The sequence below is a fragment of the Rhinatrema bivittatum genome, chromosome 2 (genome assembly GCF_901001135.1).
Source record: "Rhinatrema bivittatum chromosome 2, aRhiBiv1.1, whole genome shotgun sequence".
Classification (NCBI taxonomy): Eukaryota; Metazoa; Chordata; class Amphibia; order Gymnophiona; family Rhinatrematidae; genus Rhinatrema; species Rhinatrema bivittatum.
Window position 1 is genome coordinate 637,969,777 of NC_042616.1, and position 21,864 is coordinate 637,991,640.

General features: G+C 43.8%; 1 protein-coding gene across 1 annotated transcript in view; it reads left to right on the forward strand.

Annotated features, from left to right (window-relative positions):
• Positions 1-21,864, forward strand: part of TGS1 (trimethylguanosine synthase 1) — a 185,269-nt gene that overhangs the window by 87,478 nt on the left and 75,927 nt on the right. Inside the window, 2 exon segments of the mRNA XM_029591286.1 lie at positions 2,106-2,322; positions 9,428-9,506. Of these exon segments, the coding sequence (XP_029447146.1) occupies positions 2,106-2,322; positions 9,428-9,506 (296 nt within the window).

Consider the following 21,864-nt stretch of genomic DNA (forward strand, 5'->3'; position numbering starts at 1 on the left):
AGTTGTGGAGGATTGATGCCTGTCATCAGGGCAGGCTAACAAGTCAGCTTCAGGGCTCCCAAGTGACCCATTTTCTGGGAAGAGATTTTTGCTGTTCTTGGGACTTTTTTGAACTTCTATCCTAATGCATTGTACTACTTGTAGTCCTACTTCTTCCATTTCAGATCAGTACATTAGATGCCAGAATATATCCAGAGAGATCACCAAACAAGGAATAGCCTAAAGTCCCTTCAGGTGCTGGGTTACTTGGCAACTCTGAACTTTACCTAAACTTGCAACTTTAAACAAAGTTACTTGCAGGCTCTCATTTTATTTTTGGAAAGCCTGTATGGTACTCCATGTGGACATTTTCAGTTTTAAACAAATCCTAAAAAAAAAAAAAAAACCTAATCTTTTTGATTATGGCTTCTTAGAAGAGGGGCGAGTAAACTGGGGGGAGGGGGGGTGTGAACAATCCTGAAGGGGGCCCATTGGCTGCCCAATCAGAGAAAAAAATGGCTATACTGTCGAGTCTCTGTGCCATGGAGACACTGCAAGCTCAGGAGGGAGGGAGCTACCCGAATGTAGTAACATCACTGAAAGCATGCCATGGATTAGAGGAGCTGCGCCTGCTGTTGTCAGCGGCGGATTCACGATGTCGGACCGGCCCGGGTATTCGCCGCCCAGGCCGGCCCAGGACACATCACGTGGTCTGCCCAGCGCGGCTCTGTCACGGCCGCGCACGGCAGACCACATGACTGGAGCGATCGGCCCACCGGGGGATGCTCGATCCCCTGGTGGGCCGATCCGCCCCTGGCTGTTGTAGGTCCGGCAGGGAGAACTGCACATGGTAGGAACCACTGCAGCGATCCACAACCCAGGAAGGGCTGCCACCCTCTCCCTGCTGCTGCTGGGTCTCTACCCAGAGAGAGATCACAACTGTTGCCTGCCTAAGGGAGGCATGGTGAGATAAGGGAGGTTGGAAAGGGAGAATGAAGGCAAAAAGTGTATAAAAAGGTCAATTTTTAAATAAAATCAAAGTAAAAGGGGTAAAGGAAGAAAAATGTGAAAATGGAGGAAAAAAAAAAGTTGAGCTGGGTGGGATGGAGTTTTTCTCAGTTCCTAAAAGATCCTTACTAGTATGAAGTGTGTGGGACAGTGTTTAGTCTGGTGTGCTGTGGTCTGTGTCCAGTTTGTGTTTTGCTGTCTAGGTGTGGGGTGTCTGGGTGTCTCTCGCTGTTGAACTGGGTGTGAGGTATTTGTTTCTGTCTATCTTTATTATTTATTTGATTTATATTCTGCTTTTCAGCCCTTCAAAGTGGATTACATTCAGGTGCTATAGGTATTGGGTTGTGGTTCTGCCTCTCCGTGCCTATGTGTGAGCTTACTCCTTTCAGCAACTCGAAGAGTAAAAAACAAAAAAACAGGGGCTTGAGCCACTGACTGATAGTGGGGCTGCTTGGTATACCCTATATACAGATAAACAAGTACTCTTTTATACGTTTTTGACGATTGTGCTACTAAAATATTCAAAATGACGTCAAACAACAACTATCTTTCAAACTTAGCAACGTACGCTATACGCTGTACAAAAAATCTTGACACCCGGAAAAGTGCTTATATATCATATGTGACCTTCATAAAGCCCTGCAGTATCCTTGGGCATTGCTGCTCCATTTGTTATACTGCGTAAGGGCCATTTTTAATTATTGGTCATACGTAATTTCAATTTTTCTTTTTTTGTCTTTTTCAAAATTATGATAAAACTCGATATTGTATCGCAAGTAAATGCTTTTCAATACATTAGGTATTCGCCGGTATTTAGTACTTCCCTTGAGATGGGCGGAATTCCGCTCTATTCAGGTTAAATGTATATGTTCCCTTCGAGAAGATAGCAGAGCTCGGTCCCTATATACACAAATATATATATGTACATGCGTATGTTTACAAACCCATCTTGGGGGCTCCCAAACAATTGCAAGACTGGAAAGGGAGGCTGCAGCTCAAAAAGTTTGTTCACCCCATCTTAGGGAACTCTGGCATGGCCATGCTTCCTGTCCAGTGAGAGCTCTCGGTATGCACCTTGGGCATTAACTCTTGGCACATGTCGCCTTCTTTCTCTTCAGTGATTGCCATTGACATTGACCCTGTGAAGATCGATCTTGCTCGTAACAACGCGGAAGTGTATGGTGTCGCGGAGCAGATAGAGTTTGTCTGCGGAGACTTCCTGCTGCTGGCTTCCGGTATAAGGGCGGATGTGGTCTTCCTCAGCCCTCCCTGGGGAGGGCCTGACTATGCCAGCACCGAAACCTTCGATATTGGCACAATGATGTCCCCCAATGGATATCCTTTAAACCTCAGTCAGCAGTAGCTCTGAGGAGCATGTGCAAGGTATTCTTAGCAGGGATGGGGATCTGCTGTTCATAATACTTAATAGCACATCCCAAGTTTGACGTGGTTACCAGTAGACGAACATCACTTTTAGTCCAGGACTGTAGTGTGATAATTGTGTGCAGCATAACATTTCTTTACAGATAGTAAATGTGTTATTCTGGGAAGAAAAAAATAAAGTTAATCCAAGGGAAGCTTGTACCTGATAGCAAAAAAAAAAAGCAACCTTCAGTATGTTTCTTCTAGATATAGGGATGATGTCTTGATGCAAGGATATACCTAGATACTTTCTCCAGTGAAAATAAAGTGGCAAGAAAACCAAGCTGCTGCATAAAGTGATAAAATTGTAGGTTTTGGGGGGAAAAAACGGACTCAGAACTGACCACCACAAATTAATTTAACAGATCGGCATGTTAGGAGTCTGCTATAACCTGAAAGACGCAGCGCTTGGTTGGGAAGTGATGTAGCGTTCATAGCTGTGCCACGGGCATAGCCACTACCTGTAATTATGAGTGTGTATGAAAAGGAATGGTAAATTGTTTTGTGGGTAACTGCAGTGGCGGGTAACTGTTTTCCTAATGCTCTGGCATATGCATGAACACAGCCCTGTCTCATTACCTGTAAGTTCATTTGTGGCTTCTGGAGATCTGATCTAGTGTTTTATTGATATTGTGTGGGCATTCTGGCTCTACTCTTATTCACAGAAGCTCATTGAAACAAATGAGAAAATAAATCCTTTGCTGGGGGGAGGCGAGAATGAAGCTTAAAAATGTCGTGGCCTAATTATTAATGTGTGTGTTCAGTGACGTATTAAATATTTTTCTACATATTTAATACTTCCATTACATGAGAGGGGCACTGGTTGTGGCACAAGTCAGTCTGAGAAATGAGAAAAACTCACACCCTGCAGTTAACTCTTTTTAATGTTCATTTCCAAGCTCTATGACAAGGCACATCCAACTGATGCTTTCTCCCTATTCCTGCATGCACTAACACCAGAAAAATGCTGATCTCCTAGGGAATCAGGAGAACACTGCAGTCCACTTTTTCTTTTTCTTTTTTTTTTTGTCACCAGGGATTTAGCTCTTCTGTGATGTGGCAATCCTTTCATTCTGACTGGTATTGCCAGTTGTGTACTGCCCAGTTTTGCTCTGTTGATAAATTAAATCATCTGATTGCCAGATCAGCAGTTAAATGTGTGTGTAAACACTACAGAAGTTCCCTGTGTGTACCCGGATCAGTCCAGACAGTGGGTTGTCTCCTTTCCAGCAGATGGAGTCAGAGAAAAACTTGAAGGGCACCCTCCCATAGCCTGGTGCGCCCTCTGCGTCCCTTCAGTATTTCTCTGACTCCAGCAGATGAAGATGCCAGAACCTGCGGTTCCCTAGTTCAGTTTAAAAAAAAAAAGGGGGGGGGGGGATAGAGATTCAGATTTCTCTTATCTTTTATTTCTAGTTAACTTTATTTTTTCTGTCTGGATGGATCAAGTTTAGCAAAAAAAAAAAAAGTTTAAATTATTTTCTGAGTAATCAGTCACTTCCATGCTTGCAGGCAGAACTGGTGATAGTTTTACCTAGCATTGTTTCAGGATCTACTTGGGGTACGTTTTGTATTTTTTCCTTTCTCAGGCTTCGTCTGGCTTACTGAGGTGAAAGTTGGTGGTCCAACCTCTCCCTCTATACGACGGCACGCTGCCTTGAGACGCCGACTTCCTCGGGGCAGCGCTAGCAGAGAGGCGACATTCCTCTGCTTATTTAAAAAAAAAAAAAAAGCCAAGTCGTTTGTTTTTTAGCGGAGGTTTTCCTTACCCACTTCTGCCAGGCTCCGGGGCTGTCTCTGTTTTTTTGGCCAGACTCACTTTCCCCATGCTGCGATCGTCGCGATGTGCTGCCTGCGGGGAGCTCAGGACACAGCTCTCCCACGAAGGCATCTGTTTGAGGTGCCTCCCCAGCAGGGAGGGTCCCTCGAGGCCGGCTGGACATTCAGCTTTGCGCTCTCAAGCGTGGCTGCTCGCTGAGAGGACGGCCCCGATCCCGGCTAACGCGGGAAAGGTGGCCATTTTGTCTTCACAGCCCAGCATTCCCATGCAGCCAAATGAAGAATCAGACAGCGGTTTTTCTCCTTCTCCACCGGTTTTAACCCCTGTTAACTCCCCGGACCAGAGGACTACGCCGGGGAACCTTCCTGTGATACCTCCCTCGGGTCCTCCACCCTCCAGGCTATTTTCAGTGGATTTTGTGCTTCTTCTGCACAATGCCTACCTGGCCAGTATGGACCAGCACCAGGATGTATCTTCAGGGCCCCCTCCTCCCAAAGTTATCAGGTTGGAAGATCCTTTGGGTCCACTGCGGTTCCTCAGGGATCCTCTGCAGTTTCTCAGGGGCCTCCCGAGTTAGGGTGGTTCCCCATCTGGATTCTTCTCCTCAGGGGGTCCAGTGCCAGACCAGGATGATCTGGCTTCTCACATGCACATGGAAGGGGACGACCCTAGGGTCTTACACCTGTTTCAGAGGGATGACCTGGATCCTCTCATCCTCCATGTCCTAGCAGAGTTGGATATTGATCCTCCACAAGACCCTCCTAACACCAGTGCGGGGTTCACAAAGGGGACCCCGTTCTTGTCGGTATGCGTCCATCGGCGAAAACGTTTCCCTTTCATCCTATGCTCCTTCAATTATTATCCAGAGAATGGGATTTGCCAGAGCCTTCTCTGCGAATAGGCTGGGCTATGGACAAGCTCTACCCCCTCCCAGAGGAGTACCTAGAGCTCCTCAAAGTTCCCAAGGTCGACGTGTCTGTATCGGCGGTCACAAAAAGGACTACCATTCCGGTTACGGGTGGAGTCGCCCTCCGAGACCTCCAGGATCGGAAGCTCAAAGTGTCCCTCAAAAGGATTATTGAGGTATCAGCCCTGGGGGTCAGAGCCGCAGTGTGTGTAAGTCTCTAATGCAGCGCGCAGGTCTCAGATGGGTCCAACAGCTGCTCAGTACTCAAGACCTGCCACAAGAGGAAGTGCAACAGGCGGAGCACCTAGAAGCAGAAATTGCTTATGGAGCGGATGCGCTATATGATCTCCTCTGCATCCTGGCCAGATCAATGGTATCAGCAGTTTCTGCTAGCCGTCTCCTCTGGCTCCATAACTGCTCGGCGGACTCGTCTTCTGAGTCTCAGCTGGGATCTCCCCTCTTCATGGGCAAGTTATTGTTCGGTGAGGATCTAGAACAGATCATCAAATCCCTGGGGGAGAATAAGGTGCATAAGCTGCCGGAGGATTGTCCTCTGACTTCCAGGACGTTCAATTCTACTAGAAGCCGATTCAGAGGACAGTGGCGTTTTCGACAGTCAGGACCAGCCTCACAAAGACTTCCTCATGGTCGCAGTCCTGATCGCATTCTTTTCGTGGCAGGAGGCCAGCTCAAGATAACCTCCCTCATGGGGGCCCCTTCCAAGTCTTCCCAGTAAAGAATTGCTGACCCACTCCGACCTCCAGGATAGGGGGACGTCTCTCCCTCTTCTACAAGGAGTGGGTCAAAATTACCTCAGACCAATGGGTTCTGGATATTCTATATCACGGCTACGCTTTAGACATTGCTCGACCCCTAAGAGACAGGTTTCTCTTCTCTCCCTGCGGACCAGTTCAGAAACAGCAGATAGTACGTCAAACGCTCGACCGGCTCCTGGACTTAGGGGCTATCCTCCCGGTGCCTTTGACGAAACAAGGGTTAGGCCACTATTCAGTCTACTTAGTTCCCAAAAAGGAAGACTCCTTCCGTCCAATTCTGGACCTCAAGATGGTCAACAGGGCCCTCAAGATCCCACACTTTAGGATGGAAACATAACGCTCTGTGATAGTGGCGGTACACTGCGGAGAATTCCTAGCTTTCTTGGGCTTGACGGAGGCTTATCTTCACATCCCCATCCGCAAGGAACTTCAACACTTCCTTCGCTTCAAGATCCTCTGTCAACATTTTCATTTTCAGGCCCTCCCTTTCGGCCTGGCAACTGCTCCCCGCACTTTCACCAAGGTAATGGTGGTGATGGCAGCAACTTTACGGAGGGAGGGGATTCTGGTCCATCCCTACCTGAACATTGGCTCATCTAGTGAAGTCCCTGGGCCTTTGCCAGCAGGCGGTGGACAGAGTTTTGCTTATCCACTCTCTCAGATGGGTTGTCAACTTTGCCAAGAGCAACCTTACTCCCTCTCAGACGCTTGACTTCTTAGGAGCATGGTTCGATACCAATCTGGGCAAAGTCTTCCTTAGTCAGGATCGTGCTCGGTCTCTCATCTCGCCCTCCCCACAACATGGGACTATCTCCAGTTCCTGGGCTCTATGGCTTCAACTATAGATTTAGTTCCCTGGGCCTTTGCGCATATACGGCCTTTGCAGAGAACGTTACTCTCCCGCTGGAAGCCAGTCTCTCAGGAGTTTCGAGCTCTACTCCCGCTGTCTGAAGTCGCCAAGGACAGCGTGAACTGGTGGCTCAGTCTGGATCACTTGCTGCAGGGAGTGGACTTGGAGATCCCTCAGTGGGTGATCATTACCATGGATGCCAACCTCTCCAGCTGGCTATGTGCGTGTGTAGAATGTTTTTGAGGCCTGGTGTGATTCCATAAGTATGTCTCCACATCGCGCTTCAGTAGCCCAGATACTATCCTTTTTACAGCGAGGTCTGGAGAAGGGGTTGGCTTACAATTCCCTGAGGGTTCAGATGGCAGCCCTTGGTTCTTTCGTCTGTCACCTGGATGGAACTCCTCTTTTGGCAGATCCTGACACAGTCCGCTTTTTAAAGGGAGTAAACCACGTGAAGCCACCGGTCCACGCTTTGTGCCCCTCTTGGAGCCTCAATTTGGTTCTTCGGATTCTGGGCGGCCCGCCTTTTGAGCCGCTGAGGAGAGCCACCCTCAAGGATCTTACTCTCAAGGCAGTCTTCCTGGTGTCTATTTGTTCTGCCCGCAGGATCTCGGAACTTCAAGCTTTGTTGTGCAGAGAGCCCTACCTCTGTTTCACGGATTTGGGAGTTTCCTAGCGCACAGTACCATCTTTCCTGCCAAAGGTGGTCTCAGCATTTCATTTGAATCAGTCGGTGGAACTCCCATCCTTTCCTGACTAGGATCCCAACTAACTCAGACGGCTCGATGTCAAGTGTTTTCTCATTCGCTATTTGGAGGTTACTAATGATTTCCGCTTATCAGACCATCTTTTTGTTCTATGGAGCAGTCCCAAACAAGGGACCAAGGCTTCAAAAACCACAATTGCTCGCTAGTTAAAGGAATCTATCTCTTCAGTGTATGTTGGTGCGGGTCGACCGCCTCCAGAGGGCATCAAAGCTCACTCGCTCCGTGCTCAAGCAGCTTCCTGGGCATAAAGTCAAGCAGTATCTCCGCAGGAGATATGCCGAGCAGCTACCTGGAAATCATTGCACACCGTTTCACATCACTATCACTTAAATCTCCAACCACCGGGTTTTGGTTCCTTTGGCGCTCAAATCATTAAAGCTGGACTATCTGGGGCCCACCCTGCGTAGGGAAGCTTTGGTACATCCCACTGTTTAGACTGATCCGGGTACAAACAGGGAAAAGAAAATTATTCCTTACCTGCTAATTTTCGTTCCTGTAGTACCACGGATCGGTCCAGATGCCATCCCTAAGAATTAATGGGATTGGGATTGTCTTTCAGCTCGAATAACTATGGGGGTTAAGAACCATTTGTGGCTGACTATTAGTTCAGTTTGTAAGTTTTTCCTTCAAAACATTTTCCTCTTATGGTTTGTACATGGTTACAATTTGAAGTTGGTTTTACTTGATCCATTCAACCGTTTTCTTTCATGCTTTGATATTTTTAATACTGAAGGGACGCAGAGGGCGCACCAGGTTATGGGAGGACGCCCTTCAAGTTTTTCCCTGACTCCTCTGCTGGAAGGGAGACACAACCCACTGTCTGGACTGATCCGTGGTACTACAGGAACGAAAATTAGCAGTAAAGAATAATTTTCTTATTTGTAAGGAATCTTAACTGCAGGACAAAGCAGTGACAGCACTTTTAGGATGGAGGATTACCTGTACAGACATGAAGTGAGTGTAGCTCCCGAAAGCTAATCAAGAAATGTAATTAGTCCAGTAATATCACCTTACCTTTTTTGCTTGTTGACCTTTATTTCTGTGCATTTAAGTGGATCAACATGGCTAACACTACTTTACTTTTTTTTTTTATCCAAAAAATGTATGAAAGCTATGTCTGTCACAAGCTATTTAGCATAAACTGTGAAGTATGTTGCCCTGAGGTGACCGTGACTGCTAGAAACAGGAAGACTTAAGAGGATCGACAGCTGTGCACATGTCTTGTTCTGCTACGCTTCCTCAAAGCACCTGTCACAAACAAGAAATTTGGTAGTTTTTATATTATTACATGAATGTGTGTGTTTAGAGTTAATAAACAGGATCCATGACTGAGCTAAAAGAAAGGAAGAATGTGTCCTCCAGACCTGAATATCCTCCTTTTATTTTACTCTTCATGTTAAGCAGCAGATTTATGAACTGGGCAGGAGGATACTTTCTTATAGAGGTCGATATTCAAAGACCTTGTCCAGGTAACTTTTAAGAGTTACTCGGACAACACCTGTGTGAAACTTCCACTCCCCCTGATCCCTAGTGTAATCTTGTCCATGTAACTTATCCAAGCAAAATTTAAATGGATAAAAGGACAATGATGGAGGTGTGCTGGAATCAGGGCTACATTTTAGCCAGTGAGTGCTGATATGCAGCGTTACCTGGAGAAGTCTGATGAGACAAATAACCTGGGTAACTTTATCAGGGTGTGTTCTGAGTATCTGGGTAACTTGCCTGTTGAATATCTATCTCTCTGTCTTAAAAAGTTGCCTAGGAATTTCTAGCATACTTTTTTTTTCTCTTCTTGGTGGGTTTTTTTTCTGGTGTTAACTCCTGCCATGCTGTACTGTATTTACCTAAACCATAGCAAACTGTCGGTTTGTGCACACATTGACAAATATCTAGAGATATTTACAGATATGTTACAGTTTTTCCTTTACTTGCTTTCACATTCATGATTTTCAAGCTGGCCCAGATGATCACTGACAACATTGTTTATTTTCTGCCACGGAACACTGACATTGACCAGGTAAAAAAAATAAATTATTTTATCTGCTGTCAAAAAGTTTGGCATAATTACTATCTTTCTGTAATTTTATCCCCCCCCCACCCCCACCACTATCTTCTGTCCATAACCTTCACACCTCTGATTTTTTAAGAACTTGTCCTTTGCCTCCATTGCTGCCAGTTTCTTTTCAGCAACTGGATGATGTAGTGGTTGGGGGAAGAGACTGTCCTCCCTCTGAACTATCCTGTGGCTAGATGCCTGCTGTGGTGCCTCAAGCATGCCAAGGAAACCCTCCCCTCCTCCCCCAGCCTAAGAATAACCTACCGGTGCAGGTGCCATGCTGTGATCGAAGTGGAACCTTCAAGTTTGGGTTATTACACAGATACCAACGGATGAACACTTTCAACTTCTCCACAGGAGAAGTTGAGATGGATTCATTTTCCTATACATGGCCTTTTTGCTGTCGTAAGTATATCCTCTTGAGGTGGCTTCTAGTCCTATCTCTTAGGGTTTTGGACCACAGCGGCTATGAGTGCCTGTTTCTTGGGGTCTCAGATTATAGCAGGGAAATGTTGCAGTGACTTGTTCTTCAATTAGATATGATATGACAAGTATTCCTACCCAAAGAATCATACTCAAGATGTTTCAGAAGTGCTGCTGCAGATCTGTTGATGTTCTTGAAGATCAGTAATAGATTAACACTTGGAAACTGAACGTTTTGGAAATCTCCAGCAACATGCAGAGGACAAGTGCTAAAATGTATTGGGAATTCCCAAGGCTCTAGGGCTACAAACAGGTTTTGTTTTGAGGTATCTACAGTGTATAGGCATACAGTATCTGTTTCATAATAAATTTTACATTGATTGGCTATCTTGAAAGCAAGACCAGTTTGTAAGGCAAGGAAATATCTCTGAATTGAAGAAAGAATGAGATAAGCACAGGGAATCTCTGAGTGAATGTTAGAGATTGTAGCGTTACAGTTGTGTAGTTGGGCCATATGGACTTTTTTTCGGCAGTTAGGAAGCGTTTTGGGATTATGTAGACCTGCAATGCCTCAACAGAGCTAGTAAAGAAATGAAGCTAAACTGCAACAGTGAAATAATAAATCATGCTGTCAGCCAAATAATGTAAGTATGTGGTTTATATTCTTGCTACTCATTATTACTCTAATTTTATTTATATATGCATGTTTTGTAGCTTGTCTTTCCATAATATGCCCAAGTAGGGCGCAACCATTTGTAGACACAGCATGTCTTCCAAATATGGTTGCAACAGCTAATTGCCTTGTTTATCTGATTCTGTCGCTTCCAGGTTCTTCAAAAGTCAATAGCTTGTCTCCTGTATGGGCTGTCCTGTTCACACACGTCACGTCTTCTTGCTGACTTGCATTGATTCCTGATTAAACGTCACTATCACTTCAAAATCCTTCTCTTGGCATATGTGTGCTGCCCGTCTTTGTCTTTAATTTCTGTTTACTACTATTTTCTTCGAATGCCATCTATCGATTGTGTTAAAACAAGATTTTTTTCAGGTTTTCAGCTTTCTATCCTTGTCCCCTGATCAAACTTCTCCCCTGACCCCCGTTGCACAGGAGTCATCCATGTTGAATACCTTCATCCTGCATTAGCTTAGTAACTAGTTTAGTTGCCTTTTCTTTTACCTCCTCTTGTGTACTATTTTCTGTGTGCCACTGCTGTAGATTATTTTGTTTTAAGGTGCCCTAATTAAGAGTTTCTCTTCAGGTCAAACGAGTAAGCTTTCAGCCTCTGAGAGCAGGCTCTGGGCTATGAGTGGAGGGTAGACCCTTCTTGGCCTTTTGACAGAGATTGAGAACCTGAACAATATGAAGTGTTAATACCCTGCCACCTGACCACACTGGGAACACGATGATATAATGACCATTGCCCAAATAGGAGATTTTTTTTCCTCTGCTTTATAAACCCACCCAGTTATCTTGGTGACCATACTTGACCAGGGTTCTGCAAACCGTGGCTCTCTGTAGACCTGGCATGTATGATTCCTCACATCTGGCCAGCAGGTGTTCCTGTTTAGTGATGGCAGAGACTCTCTTCTTCCCCCCCTCCCCCCCCCCCCCCTGCAGGGGTTGTGAACACTGCCATTACAGCCTTGGTCAGGCAAGGGAGTAGAAGCCAGATCCGGGAATCAAACCTGATGCTTATGCTCTCTTTATGTTACAGGTTATTTCTCATCTCTGGCTCTGTGGCAATTCTCTCATGCCACCTCAGATTCAGGTGTTTGACTAAACACCTTTTTGGTACCGTGAATGTTTTTATTATATACTAACTTGTTCAACACTTTGAGCTCAAGAGGATCAGCAGTCTAAAAATAAAACTGGATTTGGATTTTCTTTGCTTTGTGTATGTATATGTGTGACAGCACCTCGGTTCCCTATGACCACAATCTTGTTGCAACCGTTCCCAATAAGCTCTGTTTAAAATATATTTCCCATTAGACCACGTGATGTGATGTGGGAGTGAAGACATGCCTTTCTTCAGCTCCCGGGCCCCACTCCTCAGTATAAGCGCATCTTGCCTTTACATCCGCTCTGATTCTTAGTGAGCATCATTTTTAAGCCTCTGTGCTTTCAGACTTGCACCTCTGTGGCACTTTTGATCGTATCCAGGAACATTTCAAGCTTTTCTTATGCATTGGCGAGACAAAGGGAAGCTGGCGGTGCGCAAAATGGCAGACGCTGTCAGCAGTCCGCCTTCCCCGAGTACGATGTTGGCTGGGGTAAGTGAAAGAGCTGTGAAAGGTTGTGGCGTCACTCGATGGCAAATTTGAAAAAATATATGACAAGTTTGCTAAATACAAACGTTATTTGCCAAAAATGCTAAACGTTTTCAAGAAGTTGAACACACCTTGCAGGCGTGGACGATCGGATGCAGGTCTTAGAGACAGAACTAGCACTCACCAAGTCGGCACTGTCGAAAGCTGAAGCTAAACTCGATGACCTCGAAAATCGATAGCACCTCGGTAATATCAGGATTGTCGATATCCGGAGACATTTGTGGACAAGGACCTCCTTAGTTTTTTAGAGGCCTGGCTCAATATGGCTCTGCAGGTTGCAGACCCATTAGGCATCATGCATATTGAGCAGGCCCATAGGCTGGATGCTAAGCTACCCACACAGTCCAGGCCTCATCTAGTCATTGTGAAACTTCTCAACTACATACATAAAGAGGAATTGCGGAAGCTGTATAGCAATTGCGGAAGCTTGAATATGAAGAATGCCGGATATTATTATTCCGCGATCATCTCTGCCTATATGTGCCCAACTGGTAGAAAACCAGATCTGGTTTGTGCTTCAGTTTCCCACAAAATTGCGCATAACATATCAAAATAAAACTTATGAAACTGTGGAGAAAGCGCAACATTTTCTTCAATCTTTTGTAGAGAGATGAACAACTGTTTCTCTTCTTCAAGAGCTTTACTGTCTAATTTGAGAGCACTTGGGGAATTTTGGCGAGTGTCTGCAGGAGTTCATTTTGCAAATGTTGTTCTGATCTCTGCAGAGGAAGCCTGGACCATGTTATTTCACTTTTGAAAGAGGGTTGGGTGCCTTCCTGAGTTTTGTTTACAGTGTTATGTTCTGACCACTTTGCCATGCTGCGCTGGGATTTAGCAGCAGGGATGAGTTTTGGTTTTCACTCCGCTCCCCCTTTCATGTATATCTGTGTACTTGTGTACATCTATTGTTGTTTGGAGTGAAGGTGGTGGGCGACAGGTATCTTCCCCTGCTTGTACTGGCTAAACTGCATCCTTTCTCATCTGTTCTTTGTGGATGTATACTGATCTATAAGCAGCTCCATTGTATTTCTTTTGTAATTAGGATTTGCTGCTCAAATTACTGCGCTGAGGATGCAGGGCCTCCCAAATACAACATAGGTCTGCACCTATGGTGGGGTGAAAAGATATGGAGAATCCTCAGTCGTTTAGGGGAGATTCTCCAGACAAGGTGGGAAGGGACAAGTTTGGGGGAGGGATATATATATTTTTAAGTTACATGTATTATTAGCAGTTTAAGATCCACATGGCTTAGTTTTACATCAGTTGCATTGTAGTTGCTTAGATCGGCCGGGGTTTAGGCTGGGGAGCCCAGGCTGTGGGAATGAACTTATTCTAGCATTTGATATCTGACAACGATCGGAATCATAACAACTTTTTCCGTGAGGTGTATTACATGGAACCTGAGAGGTATTTTGATCAGTTACTAAAAGATACAAAGTCTTACAACTGTTTCAGAGGCAAAAAGCCCAAATTGCTCTCCTACAGGAAACACATTTACTTTGGTTGAGTACCAAAAGCTGTGACAGCAAAGGGTGGGACAGATTTTCTCTTCCCAATCAGGCACACAGAGAGCTGGGGTAGCCATATTGATTGGGAAAAGTGTACCCTTCCAGGTAATCCCCCTTTTTAGTAGCGATTTAATGTGGGGTTTAAAGTTAAGGTGTTGATCTAATGCGACACCTAAGTCTTTTACAAAGGGCAAGGGGGGGTGGGTTAGGGTGGAGAAAGAGGAGGAGGAAGGAGCTACCAATCCACAATAGTCTGTTACCAATCCACAATAGGACATTGTCTGCTGTCCCATAACTAATTTCCTGATGAGCCTTTCATGAGGGACATTGTCAAATGCCTTTTGAATATCCAGGTACGCTACATCAACTGATTCACCTTTGTCCATATGCTTGTGTATGGAAGCTGTGGATTATAAGTCATTACAAAAATATTAAGCCCTTAAAAAATCTAACAAATTTATAAGACTTCCCTTTGCTAAATCTATATTGGCTCCGCCCCATTAATCTGTGTCTGTTCAGATGGTCAGTAATTTTGTTCTTCAGAATAGCTTCTACCATTTTGCCTGGTACCGCCATCGAGCTCACTGGTCTGTAATTTCTCATATTGCTCCTGGAGCCCTTTTTAAAAATGGGCATTGGCCATCTTCCAATCAAGTATGTAACTGATTTAAATAAGAATTTAGACGCTACCAGTAATAAATCTGCAATATGAACTTTTAGTTCTTTCAAGAACACTTGAGGTGGATACTAGCTGGACTTTTCAGTTTGTCAATTTACTCTTATATCTTCATTGTTTACTGCAGTCTGCTTCAGTTTTTCTGAATCGCCGTCAAAGAATGTTTCTGGTGAAAATATCTCTCCAATACCCTCGTCAGTAAAGACTGAAACAAACAATGGAATGGAGGAGTAGCCTAGTGGTTAGAGCTATGAACCAGGGAGACCAGAGTTCAAATCCCACTGCCACTTCTTGTGACCTTGGGCTAGTCCCTTTACCCTCCTTTGCCTCAGGTGCAACCTTAGATTGTAAATCCTCTGGGAATAGAGAAATATCTACAGTACCGGAATTGAATCCACTTTGAAGTGCCAAAAAGCGAAATATAAAAAAAATCAGATAATTTAATTTTTTTTCTGCTATGACCCTGTGCACATCTTTTATCCCTTGGTCATCTAGTAGTCCAACCTTCTTGCTTTGAATGTACTTGAAAACAACATCGGCATGGCCTCTTTTTTTTTCTCCTTACATAGGAACATAAGAAATTGCCATGCTGGGTCAGACCAAGGGTCCATCAAGCCCAGCATCCTGTTTCCAACAGAGGCCAAACCAGGCCACAAGAACCTGGCAATTACCCAAACACCAAGAAGATCCCATGCTACTGATGTAATTAATAGTGGCTATTCCCTAAGTCAACTTGATTAATAGCAGGTAATGGATTTCTCCTCCAAGAACTTATCCAAACCTTTTTTGAACCCAGCTACACTAACTGCACTAACCACATCCTCTGTTTACTTTCCCAACAAAGGTTTGTTGCCCTGACAAGATCTTTTTTTTTTTTTTCCTGAATGGTCTTCCCATTCTCCTTGCTTTCCCACCCAGTTAATGACTCCTTGATGTACTCCCCCTCCCCCCCAAAAAAAAAATTAACAAAATTAGTTTTACCAAATTCCTCTATTTTCTCAGCTTTGAATGAACCACCACTGGCTGTACTCTAATACTGATCCCCCCACTATAACATTAGAAATGCTCTCAATGTTGGTAGCACTAGGTCCAGTATCGCCCCCTCACGTGCATGCTCTGTTATCAGAACCCTTATCTCCTTGTTTCTAGATTACACCGCAGCCAGGATGTTCCAGCAAATATCGGCAGATTGAAATCACATAATAGTACCTTTCCTTTCATAACAATTTTGTGAATACCTCCAATTAAATCTCTATCCATTTCTTCTGCATGCGAAGGAGGTCTGTGTATCACACCAGAATAAAAGGATATGCTGTTACCTCTTTCCAGATTAACTCAAAGTACCACCTCCTTGTAAACCCTGCAGTTCTGTTCCTAACTTATCATTCCTGAATAGACTGCAGTCAGGTGTATCCACAGCCCAGTAATGGTTTTCTGTATTCCAAGCCAGCCTCTTCTATGATTTCCTCCAGATCTGGGATTTTATTTCCCATATGATAAGTAGTAGTGTACATAGCTATCCAGACAATGATAATTTTTTCCCATTTTTCTGTAGGAGTTAAATGTTTTACTTGTCTCAAAGCTTTGTGCATCTCTTTGGTGATACTAGATGAAAGGCCTCCTCAATATGTTTGCAAATCTATTTGGAAGATGCTTCGACACTTCAAAACATAGGCCCCATCTCTGCTCAGCAGTCTCCAGAATAACATCCTATAGTCAATCAAGCCAAAAAGCTCTTGTTGACATCATTGTATACAGCCATGCATTAATCTTCAGAATGCAGCTTCTCTGCTTCGGCCTTTATTCTTAACTTATGTTTGTTTGAGGTGAATATCACCTGTATACCCATCTGCTTCACTCTTTCAGAGTCTCATATATATTGATTTATTTCTCATCTGGTGCCAGCCTGTGGGTAATACACAGCAATTACACATTCATAAAAACATAAAATAATTAAAACAAACATCTAATCCAGCACATTTTTGCATACGTCGATTAGACAAACTTGCAAGAGCCTGCCAAAAAGATGTCTTAAGCAGAGATTTAAATGTTTTTGTACAAGATGTCAGAGGTCTTCAGGGAGCGAGTTCCAGAAGGTTAGGGTGGTTACTGAGAGAGCTCACGTCAGTTTCTGCCAGGTGCGCCATACTTTTCAATACATTCCATGGGGTACTTTGCAGCATCAAATAATCTTGATTCTTGACAATCTCTTCAATTTGTCAAAGTCAGCACAGTTCCTGGGACATCATGTCTGGTGATTCCCTTCTGAAGGGCACAGACATCTGCCTGCCAATCACCGCTATTCGGTTTTTGTCCTAGGTGCAGATCCTGTAGCTTTGGGGTTTACATTTCCTCTTCTTCCTGGGATAATTAGTCTGGGGTATAGAGTCTAGTGGCTAAAGTAATCTGAGACCAGCTTTCATCTTGCAGTCCTGTTTTTCATTTTCCTTCTGAATTTTCCATTTTTTTATGCCTCCAATAGGTATTGTGTGTGATGCTTCTCAGCCTTGCCACCAACTCTCTCAGTTCTGCCACCTGTTTCCGGAGGGAATCAACCTGCAGACATCTTTCACACTGAACCAGTTCCTCACTGTGAATAAGGATTTCTCTCTGGATAGATGCAGAAATAGTAACAGTGGGTGACAGCTTTGGCAACACGGTCTTTCCCTGCCATTGTCCTGCTGTTAGGAGCTTTATTTCCTGTTGAGAGAAATGAGAAAGACCTACCAAAAGTTACTACTTTTTCCTCAGTCAAATGGACTTAACTCTTCTGCGAAATCTATCTTCTGCTTCCTCACTCTGACTCCATTTGCTTGTCCACTTATTCCTTTGAAGTATGGCGTGGCTTATTTTAGCGCTCTAGTCTACCATATTTATGTACCGCAGTATTTGCCAACCTTTTCAGGCCCAAGGCACACCTACATTAACAAAAATGTTTTGTGGCACACAGGAGGCAGTGTGGGCATGAAGAGGATTTATGGGGCTAAAAAGAGCTAGAGAAGCACTAAAAGCCCCAACAGTCTCTCTCCCAAATTTTAAAGCAAAGGGAGAGAAGGCACAGACCCACACATGAACCCATCAGGATGGACAACTCCTTCCATATGCAAGTGCAGAAGTGGTTGGGAAATTCTGATATGCAGTATCTAGGATGTGTGCTGTTTTTCTTGTAATTTTCCCCATTTTTCTATCTTAATTTCATGTGTTTCCATTAGGTTGGCTCCATTTCAAGAAGAGCCCCTATTCTCTTCCAGGGCATTGTTGATGTTGGCCTCCCTTTGATGAAGTCAAGGTGGACAACTATTCCATCTTTTATGACGATAGTCTGATAGACAAATGGCATAGTAGAATCTTGCAGAATATCACAGTGGTTCTCAATTTTCCAGCCTATGTACTTTCTCAGCAGAAAGATCCTGTTGCAAATATTCATAATTTCAGTTTTTTCAGTATCAGTTACTGCACTCAAGAAATTAACATCTCCAGTACTCTAAGTAATGCTCTGTAGGAATTCAGGGTTCTGAAAAACAGGCTGCAACCATTCTACCACATTTCATCTCTTGTAATATCAAACTTTGTCAAGCAATATATCAGAAGACTATTAAAATACCAGACTTCTCAACCCTATAAACATGCCATTTGTCCTATCCTTAAAAACAAAAACATACCCCCAGATTTCTGTAGATGCTTAAATTCTTATGTTCACTTATATACCATCTTGAATGACATTCAACGCAAATTGATTTACAACAAAGTATTAAAAAATCCATAAAATATATATAACGAGAAAAACAGAAGTACATTACTAGTCAAGAAACAGCTTGAATCCATCCTGTTCTCACTGAGAAGGCAAAACTGGCGATCTGCTCAAATTCACTAATACTTAGCAATTATAACTCTATTTTGATACTTCCTTCTCTCTCAAAGGTTTCAAAATGAGTCATACAGCATTGGCTTTTAACTCTCTACTCTACCTCATTTGTTGATCGCCCATTAATCTGCTTTCATTCTGGTTTACTCTACTGAAACAGTTATAATACATCTAACTGACCTTCTCCTACTCTTTTGATTCAACTTCATTGTTCTTGATTTATCGGTTGCTTTTGACACTGTGGACCATTCCATTCTTTCTAAGCTATAACATACTGGTGTTTCTGACTTAGTCCTTCACCAGTTCCCTTATCTTTCTAACCATACTAGCTCCTTCATTAACTCACTAGCTGAACCCTGCCACGCGTTGCTGTGGCTGAGCCTGGTTAAGTTGAAAAAACAGAACAGAGCAGTAAAGGTTATAGTTTGTGTGTGTGGTTTTTTTTTTTTTATCCCAAATGAACAGCACCAGCAAAGAATAGTTTATATATGCAAGCACACCTTCCTGGCCCCCCCCCCCCCAACCCGGCGAAATAGAGCAACCCACGCTATAGCCCTCCTCTCGGGAGATGTGGAGAATGAGTGGCCCCCCCCTGTGAAAAACGCGCGGCGGAAAATAAGAACGGTCCCCCATCGTGCTCCTCCCCGGCTACCTGTGTAAACTGCCAGCCGGTGGCGAGGGTGTGTGCTAGGGTTTGTTCCGCCGGCTGCCATGTCGCAAAACTTCACCGGTGAAAGTGGTGAGTCAGGATTCCTGACCTAGTAAGGGCAAATGTCCGCTGAGGATATGGCGCCGACGGGCTGTTGCCCTTACTATGTCACATGGTGTACCAATGTCATTGTTGTCTCCGTATAGCATAGTAAGGGCAAGGTCCGCCGGCGCCATTTTGGTTGCTGGCATCAGACGGCCCTACTGAATGCGATGTGTCCCAGACCGTTCCTGTGGTGCCGGCGGAGAAGCACGGACTTGTTTCAGGTGTAGTGTGTGATCGGAGTGCAGTGCGTGGGTGGGTGGAAGAGGGTACTTTAATTTAAATTCGGTGTGTGAAATGCGTGGCTTCCCAATGTAGCAGCCAGGAATTCGTGTTTTGGTGTGTTTTGGGAGGGTGGGTGAAGTAAGTGACGTTGGCAGGCATGTGGGTGTGATGAGTTTGGATTTCTGTGTGTTATGAGGGAGTGTGAATAAAAGACAATAGCCCTGTGTGGGGGTGGGGTGTGGTGTGTGTATGTGTGAAAGGTGTAAGAGGTTGCGCTTGCGCTGACGGCCACCAGATGTCGCTGTTTTGTGTAAGCAATTTTTAAACTTGTATTACCTGTCACAGGTGTGACCTATATGTAATGTAAGTGTATAAGATCCTTTCCGTATGGGAAGTGAATGTTGTGTGCAAATTTGAACCCATTCGGTTAAGCGGTTGGCGAGATTAGTGACGACGTACAAACTATTTAACATTTTTATTTATATAGATATCTGTTCTAATACTTCCACTGTCTATTATAGAATACTACAGGACTAGGATGCACTACATGAAGTTATTAGGTAGCACTTTTAAAACAGGTTGGAGAAAGTACTTTTTCACTCAGCACACAAACTGTGGAATTTGTTGTCAGAGGATGTGGTGAAAGTCAGTATAGCGGAGTATAAAAAAGGTTTGGACAAGTTCCTAGAGGAAGAATCCATAAATGGCTTTTAGCCATATAGACTTGGGAAAGCCACTGCTTATCCTGGTTATGAACAAGAAGAATTTAGACATAATTTTTGGGATCCTACCAGGTATTTGTGACCCAGATTGGCTACTGTCAAACAGTATGCTGAGCTTGATGGATCTTTGGTCTGTCCCAGTCTGCCATTGTGTTCTATTGGGGGGGGGGGGGGGAGTTAGCATGCATAAATGACAAGAGATTTCAGAAAGGAAGACAGGCAAAAATATCTGGAAAAGCTAACAGAAGTCAGAGCAAAGGCACAAATGGAAGAATAGATTGCTACTATGGTAAATTGGGGGGGGGGGGCAAAACTATTTATTTTAGTGGGAGGTCGTAAGAGGTGAGGCTGTCTGCTACTGTGCATTCTTGGTGGTTGAAAGTTTGGGTATCTGATTTGCATGAAATATAAGAACATACAAAATTATCAAAGGTTGTATGAAGATTTTCTAGTTTTAGTAGGTAATTATCTTTGCAAGGAAAACAAATATCCCTGTAGCTAGGCTAGCTATGTTTTATTATACTCTTAAAAAAAATGTTCTCTAGTTATAGCTGCCTTGACCCCCTAGAATCCTTGTTATTTCTTAAATTGTAAAATTGTTTTTAAAAATATTGTACACTATTTGTCATTGGTTCAAAATGGACTTAGATTTTCCCAGACAACAAAGTAAGTCTTTGTGCTCATTAAGTATTACAGAGCAGCAATCTTATGGAAAAATCAATAGTCAAACAACCTTTTGTCTTTGTTTTATGCCTATTTCCTCTTATATTCCTTTATCAGTTTCTAACTTGTCTGTATATGGTCATATTTTAATAGCCATTGACCTGTTCTTTCAACCCTTTGGAACTTGAGCTATGTTGGATAATCTGGATATGTTTGTTATGTGGAAGGCATAGCATTGCAAGTCAGTGAGAGGCAGTGTGAGTTAGTAGATAAGGCAGGGTGGTTAATGATGGTGACAAGGTCCAAACAAATCTGATTTGCCAGTGGGATGCATTCCTTACCAACTGCATCTGACTTGCAAGGTCAGTTACCTGGATTTTTTCAGTTATCTATCCTTGGGTAGGGCATAGGACAATGTGAGAGGGAGGTTCTGGAAGCCAAATTTAGGATTTTAGGTAGAAAGCTGAAATCTAGCATCTCCCCAGAGGAGTCAAAGCTCTAGAGTCTCAATGCATGGATGAGATGGTTCAGGGAAGAGGGATTCAGTTTTATAAGATACTGGGCAACCTTTTGGGGATAGGGAAGTCCCTTCCGAAAGGATGGCCTCCACTTTAACCAAGGTGCAACTAGGCTACTGGCTTTAAAAAGGAGATAGAGCAGCTTTTAAACTATAACAGGGAGGAAAGCTGACAGTCAATAAGCAGTGCGTGGTACAGGGGAAGGTACCTTTGAAAGATACTAATGAAACATGACAGTTAAGGCATTTCAATAAAGAGGTTCCAATAAAAGCAAAAGTAGTCCATGTGCCTATAAGTAAAGAATCATCTGAGCCAAAAGATTCCAAATTATCCCTGTCAAACTGAAAAGGAGTTTAATACAAACACAAAATACATTTTGAGATGTCTGTATGCCAATGCTAAAAGTCTAAGAAGTAAGATGGGAGAATTAGAGTGTATAGCAATGAGTGATGAAAGATTTAATTGGCATCTCAAAGACCTGGTGGAAGGAGGATAATCAATGGGGCAGTGCTATACCAGGGTTCAAATTATATTGCAATGATAGGGGGGGATCAAATTCATGGAGGAGGGTGATTTATGTCTGGGATAGCAAAGTCCAACAAGATAAAAATCCTGCAAGAAACTAAATGCACAGTAGAAT